Below are 19507 nucleotides of genomic sequence, written 5' to 3'. Positions count from 1 at the left end.
AAACATCATGAAACCTGGTTGTGAAAGCTTTGCTACTCAATGCAATTATTTTCCATCTATTCTTTGCTTGTGACCAGCAGCTGACCAAATGCAGTCGGAGTGGAGACATCCAAGCTGAGTAAAATCACAGCAATTGAAAACGTGTGTCAATCATACCTGACACTTTCCTATTGGTGATTCTGCACAGCAGTGTCTCGCCCCACTCAATCACGACGTGTCGTCAGCTCAGCTGGTCAGAAACGACTCATAGACTGAAAGTGGTGAAACCGCTTGTAGAATTAACAGGTTTCACGCTTCCAATGAAGAACCCCAGTCAAAAAAGATTAGAGATTTATTATGGTATTTTGTGAGCCTATGAAAACTAAACGTTGAAAAGGAGCAGGACCACATATAACATCATCATTTTAAAACATGTTGAATCACTGAAGGAAGAGATGGGGTAATCCCTGCTGATGCATTTGGACTGGAATGGCCCCATATCAAGGCTGTGGACTCACTGCTTGGCCCAGACTCTCTGCGCTGGGCATGTGCTCCAAGTCCACGAAGGGGTGTGTGAAGAACTCGTCGAAGGAGATGCGAGTTTCGGGGTCCCTGTCCAGCAGCCGCAGCAAGAGGTCCCTGCACTCCCTGGAGACATGTGGACTTGGGCAGAGCTGCAACACAAGAAACACACCATCACACAACACAACAAACACACCGTCATACAACACGACACACAACACAACAAACACACCGTAATACAACACGACACACAACAAACACACCGTCACACAACAAAACAAACACACCGTCACACAACACGACACACAACACACACACCGTCATACAACACAACAACACAGCAAACACACCGTCACACAACACAACACAACAAACACACCGTCACACAACACGACACACAACACAACAAACACACCGTCATACAACACAACAAACACACCGTCACACAACAAACACACCGTCACACAACACGACACACAACACAGCAAACACACATCACACAACACAACAAACACACCGTCACACAACACGACACACAACACAGCAAACACACCATCACACAACACAACAAACACACCGTCATACAGACTTCTTATAACATAATATAACATTATGACTTCTTCTAACATAATGGCTTGTGATCTTCAGTGCTATACCCCTTTTCTACTCTCCTTTAAGAATTCAGCTGATACCTGTTCAGCCATCCGAGTATCTCAATCACAACTGAGAAATGTGGTAACAGTAAAAATGATTTAATTTACTTTTCTTCTGTGAGACAACTCAATTGGCTTTTTAATTGGCCAAGCCTTCATTTTTTATTAACAAGCAGAACAAACGAGATCGCAACATGTTAATAAGCAACTAATCTTTATTAAAGCTATCAAGACAAGAAAGTATGTTATGCTGGACACACTATTACAAGCATTCTGCATGACTACATTATAAAGAGAAGCCGCTTCTGCTTTGCAATGAAAAAGTAAGACTTACGATTTAAAAGCCCATGTAGTTGTTTCATAGAAAAACCCTGTAAATTAAATCAATGTAACTATTAACACGTTTCTCAGTTGTGATTGAGATACACAAAAAGCTTTACAAGGGTATTAACTGAATTTTTAAAGGACAGTACAAAAGTCTGTGGAAAACCAGAAGCCCTACATAATATAGACAAAAATCAGGATCATTGTACTACAGCTAAAACCAGACTGCAAGTGTGACATTGAGATAGAAGCCTCTATAACCTCATATTCGGATTTCCATACTAAAGAATGTCCTTTTCAAGCTTATCATAATCGGATATGCAGCTCTCTAGATATATGCACAACTCTAAAACAAAGTCAGACAGACATACAGCCTCCATATACCCCAAAATAACGATACATTCAATAGGTTGAGAACGTCCTCCTGAACTTCAGGGTTATTTATCACCATCAGAGGGCAGTAATAACACTGGATACGCGCTACACACTGAAATGCTGCGAAACATTGTTTTAACACTGAAGACACCGAGAAAGGCATTGAGAAAGACCTAGTGGAAATGTTTGTCAATGAACTTTTCAAGTTTCTTTCAGTACTATTGAGTGTTTAATGGTTATAGACACTCAACCAGAAAATAAGAAAAAAACAAACAAACAAACATTGTAGGTGCAGTCAGTACCTTACATTTCATAGGGAGTGATTTGATGACAGACAGACAGACACATTGTAGATGAAGTCAGTACCTTACATTTCATAGGGAGTGATTTGATGACAGACAGACAGACACATTGTAGATGAAGTCAGTACCTTACATTTCATAGGGAGTGATTTGATGACAGACAGACAGACACATTGTAGGTGCAGTCAGTACCTTACATTTCATAGGGAGTGATCTGATGACAGACAGACAGACAGACAGACAAACAGACACATTTTAGGTGCAGTCAGTACCTTACATTTCATAGGGAGTGATTTGATGACAGACAGACAAACACTAGTGCTGTCCATCCCTTACCTTTCAACACTGAATTCAGACAGACAGACATCCTTAACTATTAACCACTCATAGGACTACATTTAGAAATAATGAAAGTTTCTTTTAGACAGACAAACAGGAGACAGCTACACTTTGCTCTCCAATGCAGTCTGTCCATTTCCATTCACAGACACTGAATTCAGACAGACAGACAGACAGCTCCACTGCCCCAGCACTGTCACCAACCCCAGCCTCAGATTTCTCACATGGCCCCCCCTCCCCCTCTCCCACCTGGGCTGTGTTCCCCTCCTCCTGTCTGGAGATTCCCAGACTGTCTGAGCAGGCCGCGGCCCCTCGGGAGTGCTGTCTGAAGGTAGGAGAGCCTGGTCAGACAGACACAGCTAACTCAACCCCGTCAACGACACTGCAGAGCCTGGTCAGCTCCCCAGCTCCAGACAGACACAGCTAACTCTCTCCCGTCAACGACACTGGAGAGCCTGGTCAGCTCCCCAGCTCCAGACAGACACAGTTAACTCACCCCTGTCAACGACACTGCAGAGCCTGGTCGGCTCCAGACAGACACAGCTAACTCGCCCCTGTCAACGACACTGCAGTCAACTACTCGTGGGCATACAGCGGGGGGGGGGGGGGGAGCTCTGCTTAAGTTCAGTGTAAAATTCTACTAAGGCCTTCTCCTGGGCAAACAAATGAGAGTTTCTGTGAACAAAACAAAGCATCTCCAGTAGCATAATCGAATGATTTGTACACATGAAGCATAGTCGAAATACGAAAAATGGTACCGTTGCTGGATCTAGAGGTTAAAAACAATGTGGCATTGAAAGGGTTAATGTAGACCCCACCTGTAATAAATGACACGTATACAATAATTTACACAAGTTTCCTCATACCACCTACTGCTGTTTGAGTCAGAGTGAAACAGCAGACTGACACTGTGCAACACAGGGGTGGGATGAGCTTCCACACAAGCATCTTGAATAAGCAGCCAGTAAACCTGAGCAAGACTTCCTGTCCTTCCTGTCCATACTTCTGAAGGTGTGTTCTACATTCTACATCAAAGCTCAGACACAGACCCAGTAGTTTCCTGCTCATTAAACATGCTGCATGTTTAAACATCAACTTTGTTGCATTTTGACCGGACCTGCTTCTACATGAGACTACAGATTGTCCTTGCAGTCTTTTCAAACTAAAAACACTTCAAAAGAGTCATATCAAAGTGCCGTATATAGCCCTAGAGCCATGTGTCAAACAGCCATGTGTCAAATAGGATTTGTTCATTTCATCTGAAGCTGTTCATTAGCAGAAGATATCAGACTGGTGTTGATGGGGCACCCTCAAGTGGTCAGCATGACTGGAGACAACATTTTTTACTTTAGGAGAAACTTATTACAAACAACTAATCATGTGTAAAGACTAAAACATTGTTTGACTGCCATCTGATCTAACAGTAACACTCCTTTGTGAGATCTGAGTGTTAAAATTCCAAACAAATATGGGTGGCAATTTTTTACATGAAATTAAACTTGATAGGTGGCATTTACAAAATGCCACGTTATTTAGCACCAGCATTGTAAAAAGGCATTACTTATTGAATAGGTTATTAGTGTCCAACACAGAACACCTACAATAAACCAACAAGAGCAATGCTGCAGATTGAAGAAGAAAGTATTCCTGGGAATCAAAAATTTCACACAACCAATCCGGTTTACAGCATTCTGCCAATGGGAAATCCCATTTCAATACAAGGGACTGAAACGTCTGACTGACGGAAAATACTCCCCCTATGGGCCACAAAGAGGGGCACATCATAACTGTTAGCGTAAGTGGGCAAACCTGGGCTTTCCACAGCCCATATAAGAACTAAACTGGAGTGGATCTTGCTTAACAGACAGCCCTGGTAGCTCCCTGGGGCCTGTGTCTCTGTGTGCCAGCAGGAGGCACTGTGGGGTTTCCTCACCTCAATGGGTTTGTCACTGCGGATCTTCTCCTCCAGCTCCGTGTAGGAACGGGAAGCGAAGGGAGGGCGTCCAAACAGGGCCTCTGTAAAGAGACACGGGGGGAAGCATCAGGCCCTGTCTTTCACCTCTCAGCCTAGAACTCTAAACACTGCACAGTGGAATATGGCTTACCTTGGGCCTTCACAAGGGCATTCCTTACCTCTAGAACTCTAAGCACTGCACAGTGGAATATGACTTACCTTGGACCTTCATGAGGGCACTCCTTACCTCTAGAACCCTAAACACTGCACAGTGGACTATGACTTACCTTGGACCTTCACGAGGGCATTCCTTACCTCTAGAACTCTAAACACTGCACAGTGGAATATAGCTTACCTTGGACCTTCACAAGGGCATTCCTAACCTCGAAATGGTCTTTGAAATGGGAGTGCTAACCAAGGCTTTAACCCATGTTCTAACCTCTTATTAACATTACCATCAGCAGTCCTTGTTTGTTTATGTTAGTATGCAGACACACACAGCTCTGGAGACACTGCTGCTCCTGGTACCTTTGCTGTAGTTTGAAATGCAGCCAGCCAGATCAGTGCAGTGAGCATGACGTGGGAAAGATCTGCACAACTCAGATCTTCAGCAAAGAAAACAGGGGACCACGAATAGCATTACTAATGCCAGAAGAAGAACACGCTGGTCAGCACTCTTTTAATAATGACTTGTTTGACTACTTCACTGCAGTCACTGAATTACCAGGTAACTGGGTCCACATGTTTGTACTTTGTTGTGTTACTTTTCCAGTCCCATCCTTATATCACAACAAATCCAAGACAGTCTGAATTCCATGTCCTTAGCAATGAAGGACAAATAGTAAAACTGCTATATTGCTAAAATATGAAGCTCAAGTAGGGTTTTTGCTTACTAACTAAAACCTATATCAATCAAGGGGCTAATTTTGAAGATTCTTTATGCAAAGAATGTGCAAATGCAATTCCAACTGTGAGTAAGTGAAAGGAAAATCTCTATACAAAATCAAAGACAGAAAGAGGACAGAAATTACACCTGCACGCCCCCTAGAGGTAATTTTTCAAACCACCTCAGCTTTACAGAGCCTCTTCAGATGCAGCCCCCCTGTGGTTGAAAATGGACACTACTGCTGGAATAGTTTGTAAGCTTGGTGAAAATGAATCTCAGCAGAAACATCACAGAATGAAAGAACACACTAACTAGACATTAAAAATGTAAGAAAATAAATATTCTGAAAATGTAGACAATATAGGTTATTTTAATATCAAATTAATTACAGTAGTTTCCCGATTTTAATAATAATAAAAAAAAAAAATAGCCACATAGACAGACAGACAGACAGCTAGACAGATTTCAGTGTGTTTGTGTGGGAATTTCAGTGTGTTTGTGTGGGAATTTCAGTGTGTTTGTGTGGGTATTTCAGTGTGTTTGTGTGGGTATTTCAGTGTGTTTGTGTGGGTATTTCAGTGTGTTTGTGTGGGTATTTCAGTGTGTTTGGGGATCTGTGTGGGATATTGTCTTCCTTGGTCTCGGCTGGGGTATACAGCAGCCATGTTGTGTGTCTAGCTAGATGCACAGATAGGCAGATAAACTGTCAGAGAGCTAAAAAAAATAAATGACATTAAAAGTGGCCTTTCTATGTGTTTTGGAGTGGTGTTCTTTAACTATGATTTCAATGAACTTTCCAATACATGAAGCCAAGACAGATGTAACAGAGTCACACGGTGACTTCTGAAACCGATTCTCTCCTGCAGGAGCCGTGGAGACCCTACAGGGCCAGACAGCAGCCTTACCGTAGAGAATGACCCCCACTGACCAGAGGTCAGCACGAGCGTCGTACTGCTGGCTACACACCATCTCGGGAGCCATGTAGAGAGGAGAGCCCCGCAGCACGTGCTTCTCATCCCAGGGAGACATGTACTGAGCAAAGCCGAAATCTACAGGGAGAAAACACACCGGCTTAGCACTGAGAAAACACCATCTTAGCACTGAGAAAACACTGGCTTAGCACTGAGAAAACACTGGCTTAGCACTGAGGAAACACACTGGCTTAGCACTGAGAAAACGCTGGCTTAGCACTGAGAAAGCACACTGGCTTAGCACTGAGAAAACACTGGCTTAGCACTGAGAAAACACACTGGCTTAGCACTGAGAAAACACACTGGCTTAGCACTGAGAAAACACATTCCCTCAGCACTGAGAAAACACATTCCCTCAGCACTGAGAAAACACACTGGCTTAGTACTGAGAAAACACACTGGCTTAGCACTGAGAAAACACACTGGCTCAGCACTGACAAAACACACTCCCTTAGCACTGAGAAAACACACTGGCTTAGCACTGAGAAAACACACTGGCTCAGCACTGACAAAACACACTCCCTTAGCACCGAGAAAATGCACTGGCTCTCAACACAGTATCTCAATTGTTGTCAGTATTTCACGTACAGATGGGTTTGTCTACAGTAAAAGCCAGCCCAATGCATTCCCTTAAGTGTTGCGATAGCCTCAGCCTTTCCAGGAGTATTTATTAAGAAACCCACAGATTGCAACTAGCAAAACAATTAGTTTCATGGTCACATTTTTGGCTGTTGCAACAAAACTAGTCTACATCCTGTGACATCACACCACAGTTATAGCTGTGCTCCTGTACTGTACCAGCATACAAAAAACACAGGTCTTTATAGTTGAATGTTTCTTAGAAATGGTAAAACAGTGACATCTAGTGGAGAAAAGAAAATACTAAAAGGATGTAACATTTAAAAGGAAATCTTCCACCAAGAAATGTCAAAACGTCAACCTAGTTTCCAGTTTCAGGTTGCCAGTGAGAGAATTTTCTGAGCAGCTGGGAAACACAAGTAAGCGCTGCTGCTGAGAGTCCAAATATTGTACCAACATTTTTATAATGCCCAATGATGTCCTCTGAACACAGCAATTCCCCACAGCAGCTCAGAAGACCTGAAGGGTCAGTAAGAGTCCTCCTATCCCCTGAAGGTCAGTAAGGGTCCTCCTATCCCCTGGGGTCCTCCTATCCCCTGAAGGGTCAGTAAGGGTCCTCCTATCCCCTGAAGGTCAGTAAGGGTCCTCCTATCCCCTGGGGTCCTCCTATCCCCTGAAGGGTAAGTAAGGGTCCTCCTATCCCCTGAAGGTCAGTAAGGGTCCTCCTATCCCCTGGGGTCCTCCTATCCCCTGAAGGTCAGTAAGGGTCCTCCTATCCCCTGAAGGGTCAGTAAGGGTCCTCCTATCCCCTGAAGGTCAGTAAGGGTCTGCCTATCCCCTGAAGGTCAGTAAGGGTCCTCCTATCCCCTGAAGGTCAGTAAGGGTCCTCCTATCCCCTGAAGGTCAGTAAGGGTCCTCCTATCCCCTGGGGTCCTCCTATCCCCTGAAGGGTAAGTAAGGGTCCTCCTATCCCCTGAAGGGTCAGTAAGGGTCCTCCTATCCCCTGAAGGTCAGTAAGGGTCCTCCTATCATCTGGGGTCCTCCTATCCCCTGAAAGGTCAGTAAGGGTCCGCCTATCCCCTGAAGGTCAGTAAGGGTACTCCTATCCCCTGAAGGGTAAGTAAGGGTCCTCCTATCCCCTGAAGGGTCAGTAAGGGTCCGCCTATCCCATGAAGGTCAGTAAGGGTCCGCCTATCCCCTGAAGGTCAGTAAGGGTCCTCCTATCCCCTGAAGGGTCAGTAAGGGTCCTCCTATCCCCTGAAGGTCAGTAAGGGTCCTCCTATCCCCTGAAGGTCAGTAAGGGCCCTCCTATCCCCTGGGGTCCTCCTATCCCCTGAAGGTCAGTAAGGGTCCGCCTATCCCCTGAAGGTCAGTAAGGGTCCTCCTATCCCCTGAAGGGTCAGTAAGGGTCCTCCTATCCCCTGAAGGTCAGTAAGGGTCCTCCTATCCCCTGAAGGTCAGTAAGGGTCCTCCTATCCCCTGGGGTCCTCCTATCCCCTGAAGGTCAGTAAGGGTCCTCCTATCCCCTGAAGGGTCAGTAAGGGTCCTCCTATCCCCTGAAGGTCAGTAAGGGTCCTCCTATCCCACGGCCTCTTTCTAGCCAGAAACTCGAGTACAGTCCACTGTAGCAAGTTCAAGAGAAGCAGTCTCTGCCTATGTAGCCTCCTAAGCAGTGAGACAGCCAGAGCCAATGCTCCCTGTGGAATGCCCAGCCAAGACCAGCAACTTGGCACAGCCAGGACCTTCAAACCACGCTGATCTGACTAGGGTTTTATTTCAATTCAATTGTATTTATTTACCACGCTGATCTGACTAGGGTTTTATTTCACTTCAATTCAATTGTATTTATTTACCACGCTGATCTGACTAGGGTTTTATTTCACTTTAATTCAATTGTATTTATTTACCACGCTGATCTGACTAGGGTTTTATTTCACTTCAATTCAATTGTATTTATTTCTACAGCACCTTTCATACCAGAGTATCTCAAAGCGCTTTACATGTTGGTGAAAACAGAAAAGTCTGCAGTTTCAAGAAATAGTAAAAATTACAAAATAACATCACATAATTATAATAACAATATCAATGCATAACAACAATTATTTATAAAAACAGCTGAAGAAAACAGGAAATGAATAAGAATAATAGATAAAACACAACATTACAAAAATAAGCAAGTGAAATAGATAAAAAAAAAAAAAAATTATATTTCTAAGTCAGGTTAAAAAGGTTAGACTATAAAAGTAAGTAATCTTGACTTAAAAACATTGACCGAAGCAGCATGTCTAATAGAAAAGGGCAATGTCTCACCCTGCATTGAAGCAGCATGTCTAATAGAAAAGGGCAATGTCTTACCCTGCATTGAAGCAGCATGTCTAATAGAAAAGGGCAATGGCATACCCTGCACACCATGTGGCCGTGTCTTTACCACTCTGCAACCCACAAAATTGCACTTCTAGGCTTACATTTTAAGCCACTTAAGACAAGACATGGTAACTCCATGTCACACGTCTTCAATGAGAGTTGTTGTTGTAATGTGGTAGCACCCACCTGCCAGTTTGAGCAGCCCTCCATTCAGAAGGATGTTCTGAGGCTTCAGGTCCAGGTGCGAGATGTTGCGCTCGTGGAGAAACTGCAGGGCACAGGCTGAAGGGACGGTGGGTGGGAGGGAGGGAGAGAGGGAGGGAAGGAGAGAGGGAGGGAAAGAGGGGAGAAAGGGAGAGAGAGAGGGGGGAGCAAAAGGGAGGGAGGGAGGGAAGAAGTGAAGAGAGGGAGGGAGGCAAGGAGAGGGAGGGAGGGAGGCAAGGAGAGGGAGGGAGAGAGAGAGAGGGAGGGAGGGAGGGAGAGAAGGAGAGGGAGAGAGAGAGGGAGTGAAGGAGGGAGAGAAAGAGAGAGGGAGTGAAGGAGGGAGGCAGAGAGAGAGTGAAGGAAGAAGAAAGAGGGAGGGAGAGACGGAGGGGGAGAAGGAGTTTTAATTACCACCATGGCCACTGGGGATTATCATAAAGTAAAACAGACATTTGGAACATCTGAGAAGTGATATCTGACCAAAAACATTTCAATGTGTAAAAAAACAGCCAAGTTAGAATAAACGATCAGCCCTAGAAATCCAGCAGGGTGTGCAAAACAAATCCCCAGGCCCTCCTTACCAAGCTGCTGCAGGAAGCTTCGAGCCACGCGCTCAGGGAGGAGCCGGCGACTGCGGATGAATCTGGACAGATCCCCCCCGGAGCAGAACTCCAAGATCAGGTAGATATTCTCAGAGTCCCACTGCGGAGCCGGAACACAGAGAGGAAACTCCATCAACGCTCACAGACTACCTCTCTTATTCCATGAGGGGGGGCTCACGGCTAAGGGGCTGCTCTCTCCATGAATAAAATAACCACAGCACACACATGCATGTTCAATAACCACAGCACACACATGCATGTTCAATAACCACAGCACACACATGCACGTTCAATAACCACACCACACACATACACGGTAACAACTGAGAATGGCACGGCTGATGTCATGAATAGGGTTTCTTTGTGATGTGTCGTAGAATATAGCACTGTGATTGGCTGACAGATCCGGAGCAGTCTATAAATAAACCAGTTTATAATATGAAATGGCAATGCAGAGTTTCCTGAAAATTGATTCCCAAGACAGTGTGACATATCTTCATGTTTCCCCAGATTGTGTTACTCTCAATAACTATTATATATTCTGAATTACTTCTGCTAAATAATGCCAATACCAAGCTGTGTAACAAGTGGATAAGCGCTTCTCCAGATATACGGAAAAGTGTGAAGTGTGTGTACACAAGCCTCCACTACTGCATATCATGTGTGTGTACACACGCCTCCACTACTGCATATCACGTGTGTGTACACATGCCTCCACTACTGCATATCACGTGTGTACACACGCCTCCACTACTGCATATCACTTGTGTGTACACACGCCTCCACTACTGCATATCACGTGTGTGTACACACACCTCCACTACTGCATATCACTTGTGTGTACACACACCTCCACTACTGCATATCACTTGTGTGTACACACGCCTCCACTACTGCATATCACGTGTGTGTACACACGCCTCCACTTCTGCATACCACATTTACAGGGTACTGAATCAGAAGACAGGATAATAAGATGAACTCTAGAACAAAGAGTGTCTGTTGTGTTTCTGCGAGCGTGTGGTTCTGGTGGATATCTGAGCTCTATAGAGTGTCTGTTGTGTTTCTGTGAGCGTGTGGTTCTGGTGGATATCTGAGCTCTACAGAGTGTCGGTTGTGTTTCTGTGAGCGTGTGGCTCTGGTGGATATCTGAGCTCTATAGAGTGTCTGTTGTGTTTCTGCGAGCGTGTGGCTCTGGTGGATATTTGAGCTCTATAGAGTGTCTGTTGTGTTTCTGTGAGCGTGTGGTTCTGGTGGATATCTGAGCTCTATAGAGTGTCTGTTGTGTTTCTGTGAGCGTGTGGTTCTGGTGGATATCTGAGCTCTATAGAGTGTCTGTTGTGTTTCTGTGAGCGTGTGGTTCTGGTGGATATCTGAGCTCTATAGAGTGTCTGTTGTGTTTCTGTGAGCGTGTGGTTCTGGTGGATATCTGAGCTCTATAGAGTGTCTGTTGTGTTTCTGCGAGCGTGTGGCTCTGGTGGATATCTGAGCTCTATAGAGTGTCTGTTGTGTTTCTGTGAGCATGTGGCTCTGGTGGATATCGGAGCTCTATAGAGTGTCTGTTGTGTTTCTGTGAGCGTGTGGTTCTGGTGGATATCGGAGCTCTATAGAGTGTCTGTTGTGTTTCTGTGAGCGTGTGGTTCTGGTGGATATCTGAGCTCTATAGAGTGTCTGTTGTGTTTCTGTGAGCGTGTGGTTCTGGTGGATATCTGAACTCTACAGAGTGTCTGTTGTGTTTCTGTGAGCGTGTGGCTCTGGTGGATATCTGAGCTCTATAGAGTGTCTGTTGTGTTTCTGTGAGCGTGTGGTTCTGGTGGATATCGGAGCTCTATAGAGTGTCTGTTGTGTTGCTGTGAGCGTGTGGTTCTGGTGGATATCGGAGCTCTATAGAGTGTCTGTTGTGTTGCTGAGAGCGTGTGGTTCTGGCAGCAACTCGTTGATTTGGCAGATATCTGACCTGGAAGTCCTTGAGCTGGACGATGTGTGGGTGCCGCACTGTCTTCAGGATCTCGATCTCAGTCAGCAGGTTCTCCACTGAAGCCTTGTTCAGACCCTTCTTCCCAACCACCTTCACCGCCACCACCTCCCTGCTGTCCTTCTGCAGGACAAGAGGAAGGGAAAGTGATCGGAGATAACAAAATGCTTCCTAGAAATCTTACCAGTTGTGCCCCTCCATTAGCTACTTAGGTCTCAAATGCACCGTTTTCAAAGAAACATGTGTTATAAAAAACCTGTATTTTCAATTTAAAACATATCTGGTACAACTAGGTTAAAGAAAGGTTTGGTTTCTATGCCTTATTCTCAGGACATATGTTGCACTTGCTGGGATACTGCACCTTAGCAGTGTCTGTCAACTGGGGAAGCATCTGGTTGGTAAATTACAGGAACGAAGCCATTGAAGGGGTGGGGACAATTACCCCCTCCAGGTGCAATCACAGAGCAAGCGCAACACTACCTGAAAGCATTGACATCAAACAGAGGTTTCTTAATCGAGTGCAGTGCCAGATATCATGGTTTAAAATGAAAATGCATGTTACTGTACAAGTTTATTTGAAATTGGGATATTTGAGACGTGCAAAGCAGGCTAGATTTACAGAATTATTGTGTGACCTACTTTAATTCAAGATTACATACTTACATCTGTAGGGTTCTATAATTATGTTTTATTTTAGACTAAAATATGATTCCTGGGTAAATATTTACAACACTCTTCCACAGCCTTCTGTGCATGAGATAGTGTTGGCTTCCCAGTTTGTTTACATTACTTTAGGTATTGTTTTAGTTGTAGGCACACACGCTTCCTCCCTCCTTGAGGCTTTCTGGTCAAAATAAACAGCTACCCCCAGCTGCTGTAGCTGCAGAACAGGGGGGTATGAATAAACATCTACCCCCAGCTGCTGTAGCTGCAGAACAGGGGGGTATGAATGAACAGCTACCCCCAGCTACTGTAGAGAACAGGGGGGTATGAATGAACAGCTACACCCAGCTACTGTAGCTGCAGAACAGGGGGGTATGAATGAACAGCTACCCCCAGCTACTGTAGAGAACAGGGGGGTATGAATGAACAGCTACACCCAGCTACTGTAGCTGCAGAACAGGGGGGTATGAATGAACAGCTACCCCCAGCTACTGTAGAGAACAGGGGGTATGAATGAACAGCTACACCCAGCTACTGTAGCTGCAGAACAGGGGGGTATGAATGAACAACTACCCCCAGCTACTGTAGAGAACAGGGGGGTATGAATGAACAGCTACACCCAGCTACTGCAGCTGCAGAACAGGGGGAATATGATTTCTTACAAGAAACAGTTATAAAGCGTACATATGTTCTACATGGGCTTCTAATTGCATATTATTCATAATTTAATTTTCCGTATGAAACAGGACTGTAGCTAAACTTATGGTTTCCGCTAGTTTACTCACGAGAACGTCTTGAAAAAGTATAGGGATGGTTGATTATTGTAACCGTTCATTAATGCTCGTAAACATTTGATAAGCGCAGGTCACAGTGTTGTTAACTTAGTCTAGGAACACAAGGTGTAACCTCAATCCGGGTACCACCATACTGAAAACACTGCTGTGTGTCCTAAATAACTTTCACTGGGTCTTTAGTGTTCCCCGAACACCTCCGCTGGGATCTCACCTTCCTGTATGCTTTATACACCGTGGCGTAAGTACCGCTGCCCAGCCTCTCAGTCAAAATAAACTCCGCCAATTTCGGAGGGGCTAAGCCCCCAGCCATCTTTGCCCCGTCACACAGCAGACAGCTACACAAGAAGCGACCCTCGCGTTGCCCGTGGAGCTACTCCATGCTGCCTGGCACTCCGGATGTTGTTGTGATGTAGCGTTAAGACATCGTCTTAGCGAACCCGACACTTCCTGGAGGTCGACAGTAAACACTTCCTGATTTCAGCCGAAATTAAAGGGTCAGTAGCATTTTGTGTCGGCCGAGGGTTTAAAGAGACAGCATACCATAGTGTCATCATAAAGTGTAGCCCTTTACAGGCGCTGTTAATAAGGGTTAACCATGTTGATAACACTATGTAACACAATTTTTGTTCCTGGGTAGTAAGTGTTATTTCCTAATTGCTTATGCCTCAAAAGTATAGAAAATGGCTATTATCCCCAGTCAGAAAAAAACAACATATGAATCCAAATTAACATGTATTTATACTAAAGTAATACAAAAATGACTACAAAAGATTTAGAAGTGAGTAGTTTTTCGAGATTTACGATTATACTGTAAATCACTTTCACGAATCAGCCCCCAAATGTAGTCTCCCATCATGTTCTCGTTATACTGTCCTTGGTAGCGCCGTTCAAAGTCCAGTATATCCTGGTGGAAGCGCTCGCCTTGCTCCTCCGAGTACGCTCCCATGTTCTCCTTGAATTTATCAAGATGAGCATCAAGGATATGGACTTTGAGGGACATCCTACAGCCCATTGTGCCATAGTTCTTCACCAGAGTCTCAACCAGCTCCACATAGTTTTCGGCCTTGTGATTGCCCAGGAAGCCCCGAACCACTGCGACAAAGCTGTTCCAAGCCGCTTTCTCCTTACTAGTGAGCTTCTTGGGGAATTCATAGCACTCCACCGGCTTTGACCTTTGCCTCAGACAGCTTAGGGAAGGAGTCTTGAAGGTACTTGAAGGCTGCCGACTCCTTATCTAGAGCTCTGACAAATTGTTTCATAAGGCCCAATTTGATGTGCAGTGGTGGCATCAGCACCTTCCGGGGGTCCACCAGTGGCTCCCACTTGACGTTGATCCTCCCCACAGAGAACTCGGTCCGCTGTGGCCAGTCCCGCCTGTGGTAGTGCGCCTTGGTGTCCCTGCTGTCCCAAAGGCAAAGATAGCAGGGGAACTTGGTAAAACCGCCTTGGAGACCAATCAGGAATGCCACCATTTTGAAGTCTCCTATGACCTCCCAGCCGTACTCATCATACTTCAAGGCGTCAAGCAAGGTCTTGTTGCTGTTGTAATCCTCTTTGAGGTGCACCGAGTGAGCCAGGGGAAGAGACAGGTACTTGTTACCATTATAGAGCAGCACGGCTTTGAGGCTCCTGGATGAGCTGTCAATGAAGAGACACCACTCATTCTGGTTACAGGCGATTCCGATTGCCTCGAACAGACTGGTCACATTGTGGCAGAAGCAGAGCCCATCTTGACGGGTGAAGAAGCTGGAAAAAAGTTGGTGACGCTTCCTCTGATCTGCGACTTGCACACTTTCATCCAAAAAGTTCCACTGCTTGAGCCTAGACGTCAAAAACGCAGCATTGGACTTGGTGAGACCAAGATCTCTAATCAAGTCATTGAGGTCTTTTTGGTTGGGGTAGTATGGGTTTCTCTCCTCAGCTCCACCTCTGAAATTGTCATCTGGATCTACAACGTCTTCCTCGCTCTCTGACTTGCTGCTCTCTTCTAAAGACAGCTGCTCTCTCTCCGGAGGAGTGGGTACGGGGAGCTCATGGCAGTGTGGCACCGGGGCGATGGATGAAGGAAGGTCCGGATACGTGATAGCAGGTGCATTCTTGCCAGTCCGACGTTTGGAAGGGTCCACCATGCAGAAGTAGCAGGTTCTTGAGTGGTCAGTGGGTTCCCGCCAAATTCTTGGGATAGCGAACTTCATGGCTCTCTTTTCCCCTCTGTACCATCCTACAAAAATACATTTATTTCACCCATGACTAATGTGTAAGAGATTCTCGCAACATTTTTCATATATGATATATTTTTTCAATAACATTGAAAATTGTAAAACATTTTAAAATTAAAAATGTTTACAATTTAAAAATTTTTAACAAATTTTATAACATAAAATTCCGAGCAACAATTGTCCATCTTACCTTCCAGTTTTTTTGCAGTGCTCGTAGGTGAAATGAGGTGCCCAGGGTTTGTCTTGATCCCCAAATATGCCTTGTGGCAGATGCTTCCACGGAGTACTTTTTCTCTCTTGTCTTGATAAATTGGCCGCAGACATAGCAAAATGCGTCTGCCGGATGCTTGCAGCCTCTTGATGCCATCTCAGAAAAATGCAGATATGTATCCACTTAGGCAGATGGAACTAAACTGAACTGGTGGGCTTAAGGCCCCTGTATTTATACTACTATTTATATTACTGGAAAGTTCTAGAAAGTTCTAGAAGTTACTCCAAGTTTACTCAGCACTGAATCTATCTGGAATGTTCTGGAAAATAGGTAAATTTCAAAATATCACTGTCCTGGTCACAAAAGCAAAGTTTGTGGGGATTAACAGCCATTTTCTATACTTTTGAGGCATAAGCAATGAGGAAATAACACTTACTACCCAGGAACCAAAAAAAAAAAAAAATTTGTTACACGGTGTAACCTTTGTGCTTGCACTGGTTTACATCTGTGCAGGCCATGGGGTCGCATACAAAATAAAAACACTGTCATCCGCAGCACAGCCTTTATGTAATGAAACGAAACGAAATGTGTACTTTGAGAGCAACATTTGTCTTCATTCGGGTTCTGTCACAAGCAGAAGCTATCTGAGACAACTACCGTCCGGTTTTAATAAAGCCTAAAAACCGGATGTTCTAGTGTAAATTCATTTTCCCACATATATTATAGAATCATATCTGTTTGACAAAGCAGCTAAAGTTTGGAGCAAACATGTTTTACACGAGATTGAGCAATAATTAATCTACGTTTCTCTTAATATACAGTTTTTTTTTGTTTTAATTAAGACTGTTTTATACAAGTGTATCATATTGTATAGATCTCTTAGGAAAAAAAAAACTACACAAAAAGGACATTGCATTGGATGTGCGTAAACAGGATATTGTCAGAATATTAGTGCTATATAACCTAATGACACATTGTAATTGATATGAGAAAATTGCATGTGATGCATTTTTCATTGTTTTATTTTCTGTTTATTAAAAAAAAGTAAACAAGTACAATCCAACTGAAAGCCTCGATTGAACACAATGCTAGTTCATTTTTCAATCTGGGTAAAGCCGTCCGGACAGGTCACTAAAACAATGCGAAACGTCGTTAAAGCTATACCACACAATTACTCCATCACTATAAATAATAAAAAAGAATAATCATTAACATTTCATATGTTTTAATTAATCAAAATGGTCACAGAAAACCTGTCCGAGCATGGCACGACATCAACGAGACACGTCTTACAAAATCTACCACATAATTAAAAAAGGACGAAAACTAATAATAATCATTTTTATTGTGCAGACTAGAGATTTTTCAAGGTGTTTTGCATTACCTCTGTGCCCTGTCCGTGCACTTTTGTCTCCAGTAGGAGTTAGAACATTTTGAGTGTTGAGTGCCAGCACTCTGCTACAGGAAGTGCTGAGAGTGCCAGCACTGCTACAGGAAGTGCTGAGAGTGCTGGCACTCTGTTACAGGAAGTGCTGAGAGTGCCAGCACTGCTACAGGAAGTGCTGAGAGTGCTGGCACTCTGTTACAGGAAGTGCTGAGAGTGCCAGCACTGCTACAGGAAGTGCTGAGAGTGCCGGCACTCTGCTACAGGAAGTGCTGAGAGTGCCGGCACTGCTACAGGAAGTGCTGAGAGTGCCAGCACTGCTACAGGAAGTGCTGAAAGTGCCAGCACTGCTACAGGAAGTGCTGAGAGTGCCGGCACTCTGCTACATGAAGTGCTGAGAGTGCCAGCACTGCTACAGGAAGTGCTGAGAGTGCCAGCACTCTGCTACAGGAAGTGCTGAGAGTGCCAGCACTGCTACAGGAAGTGCTGAGAGTGGCAGCACTGCTACAGGAAGTGCTGAGAGTGCCGGCACTTTGCTACAGGAAGTGCTGAGAGTGCCAGCACTGCTACAGGAAGTGCTGAGAGTGCCAGCACTCTGCTACAGGAAGTGCTGAGAGTGCCGGCACTCTGCTACAGGAAGTGCTGAGAGTGCCAGCACTGCTACAGGAAGTGCTGAGAGTGCCAGCACTCTGCTACAGGAAGTGCTGAGAGTGCCAGCTCTGCTACAGGAAGTGCTGAGAGTGCCGGCACTTTGCTACAGGAAGTGCTGAGAGTGCCAGCACTGCTACAGGAAGTGCTGAGAGTGCCAGCACTCTGCTACAGGAAGTGCTGAGAGTGCCGGCACTCTGCTACAGGAAGTGCTGAGAGTGCCAGCACTGCTACAGGAAGTGCTGAGAGTGCCAGCACTCTGCTACAGGAAGTGCTGAGAGTGCCGGCACTCTGCTACAGGAAGTGCTGAGAGTGCCAGCACTGCTACAGGAAGTGCTGAGAGTGCCAGCACTCTGCTACAGGAAGTGCTGAGAGTGCCAGCACTGCTACAGGAAGTGCTGAGAGTGCTGGCACTCTGTTACAGGAAGTGCTGAGAGTGCCAGCACTGCTACAGGAAGTGCTGAGAGTGCTGGCACTCTGTTACAGGAAGTGCTGAGAGTGTCAGCACTGCTACAGGAAGTGCTGAGAGTGCCGGCACTCTGCTACAGGAAGTGCTGAGAGTGCCGGCACTGCTACAGGAAGTGCTGAGAGTGCCAGCACTGCTACAGGAAGTGCTGAGAGTGCCAGCACTCTGCTACAGGAAGTGCTGAGAGTGCCAGCACTGCTACAGGAAGTGCTGAGAGTGCCGGCACTCTGCTACAGGAAGTGCTGAGAGTGCCAGCACTGCTACAGGAAGTGCTGAGAGTGCCAGCACTCTGCTACAGGAAGTGCTGAGAGTGCCAGCACTGCTACAGGAAGTGCTGAGAGTGCCGGCACTTTGCTACAGGAAGTGCTGAGAGTGCCAGCACTGCTACAGGAAGTGCTGAGAGTGCCAGCACTCTGCTACAGGAAGTGCTGAGAGTGCCGGCACTCTGCTACAGGAAGTGCTGAGAGTGCCAGCACTGCTACAGGAAGTGCTGAGAGTGCCAGCACTCTGCTACAGGAAGTGCTGAGAGTGCCGGCACTCTGCTACAGGAAGTGCTGAGAGTGCCAGCACTGCTACAGGAAGTGCTGAGAGTGCCAGCACTCTGCTACAGGAAGTGCTGAGAGTGCCGGCACTCTGCTACAGGAAGTGCTGAGAGTGCCAGCACTGCTACAGGAAGTGCTGAGAGTGCCAGCACTGCTACAGGAAGTGCTGAGAATGCCGGCACTCTGCTACAGGAAGTGCAGAGAGTGCCAGCACTCTGCTACACAGGAAGTGCTGAGAGTGCTGAGAGAGTGTGGAGCACTGAATACTGGAGGTGCTGAATGGCTTGGCACGGAGATTCCAGTGCCGAGAGGCTTGCACGTGTGTGCTGGCAGTGCTGAATACCTTACATTGTGGGTGATTTAAATAAGAAAATAAGAACATAAGAAGGTTTACAACCGAGAGGAGGCCATTCGGCCCATCTTGCTCGTTTGGTTGTTAGTAGCTTATTGATCCCAGAATCTCATCAAGCAGCTTCTTGAAGGATCCCAGGGTTTCAGCTTCAACAACATTACTGGGGAGTTGGTTCCAGTCCCTCACAATTCTCTGTGTA

At 45.5% G+C, this 19507-nt stretch overlaps 1 protein-coding gene across 6 annotated transcripts in view; it reads right to left on the bottom strand.

Moving 5' to 3' along the window:
• LOC117398692 (serine/threonine-protein kinase ULK3) overlaps positions 1–13946 on the bottom strand; it is a 46554-nt gene extending 32608 nt beyond the window's left edge. For all 6 annotated transcript variants that reach the window (XR_009308407.1, XR_009308406.1, XR_009308405.1 and 3 more), the window contains exons 1-7: positions 13698–13946; positions 12012–12152; positions 10034–10154; positions 9435–9530; positions 6240–6383; positions 4428–4510; positions 498–653 (exon numbers count right to left, since the gene is read on the bottom strand). Coding sequence is in view for 2 of the 6 variants with exons in the window: in XM_058998382.1 (XP_058854365.1) it covers positions 498–653; positions 4428–4510; positions 6240–6383; positions 9435–9530; positions 10034–10154; positions 12012–12152; positions 13698–13796 (840 nt within the window). In the remaining 4 variants the exon portion in view is untranslated. The remainder of the gene's footprint in view (positions 1–497; positions 654–4427; positions 4511–6239; positions 6384–9434; positions 9531–10033; positions 10155–12011; positions 12153–13697) is intronic.
• Positions 13947–19507: the final 5561 nt, after the last annotated feature.

Source organism: Acipenser ruthenus, chromosome 24 (assembly GCF_902713425.1).
Source record: "Acipenser ruthenus chromosome 24, fAciRut3.2 maternal haplotype, whole genome shotgun sequence".
Taxonomy (NCBI): domain Eukaryota; kingdom Metazoa; phylum Chordata; class Actinopteri; order Acipenseriformes; family Acipenseridae; genus Acipenser; species Acipenser ruthenus.
The sequence above is the reverse complement of the archived record's forward strand: the minus strand, read 5'-3'. Positions and strand labels throughout refer to the sequence as shown.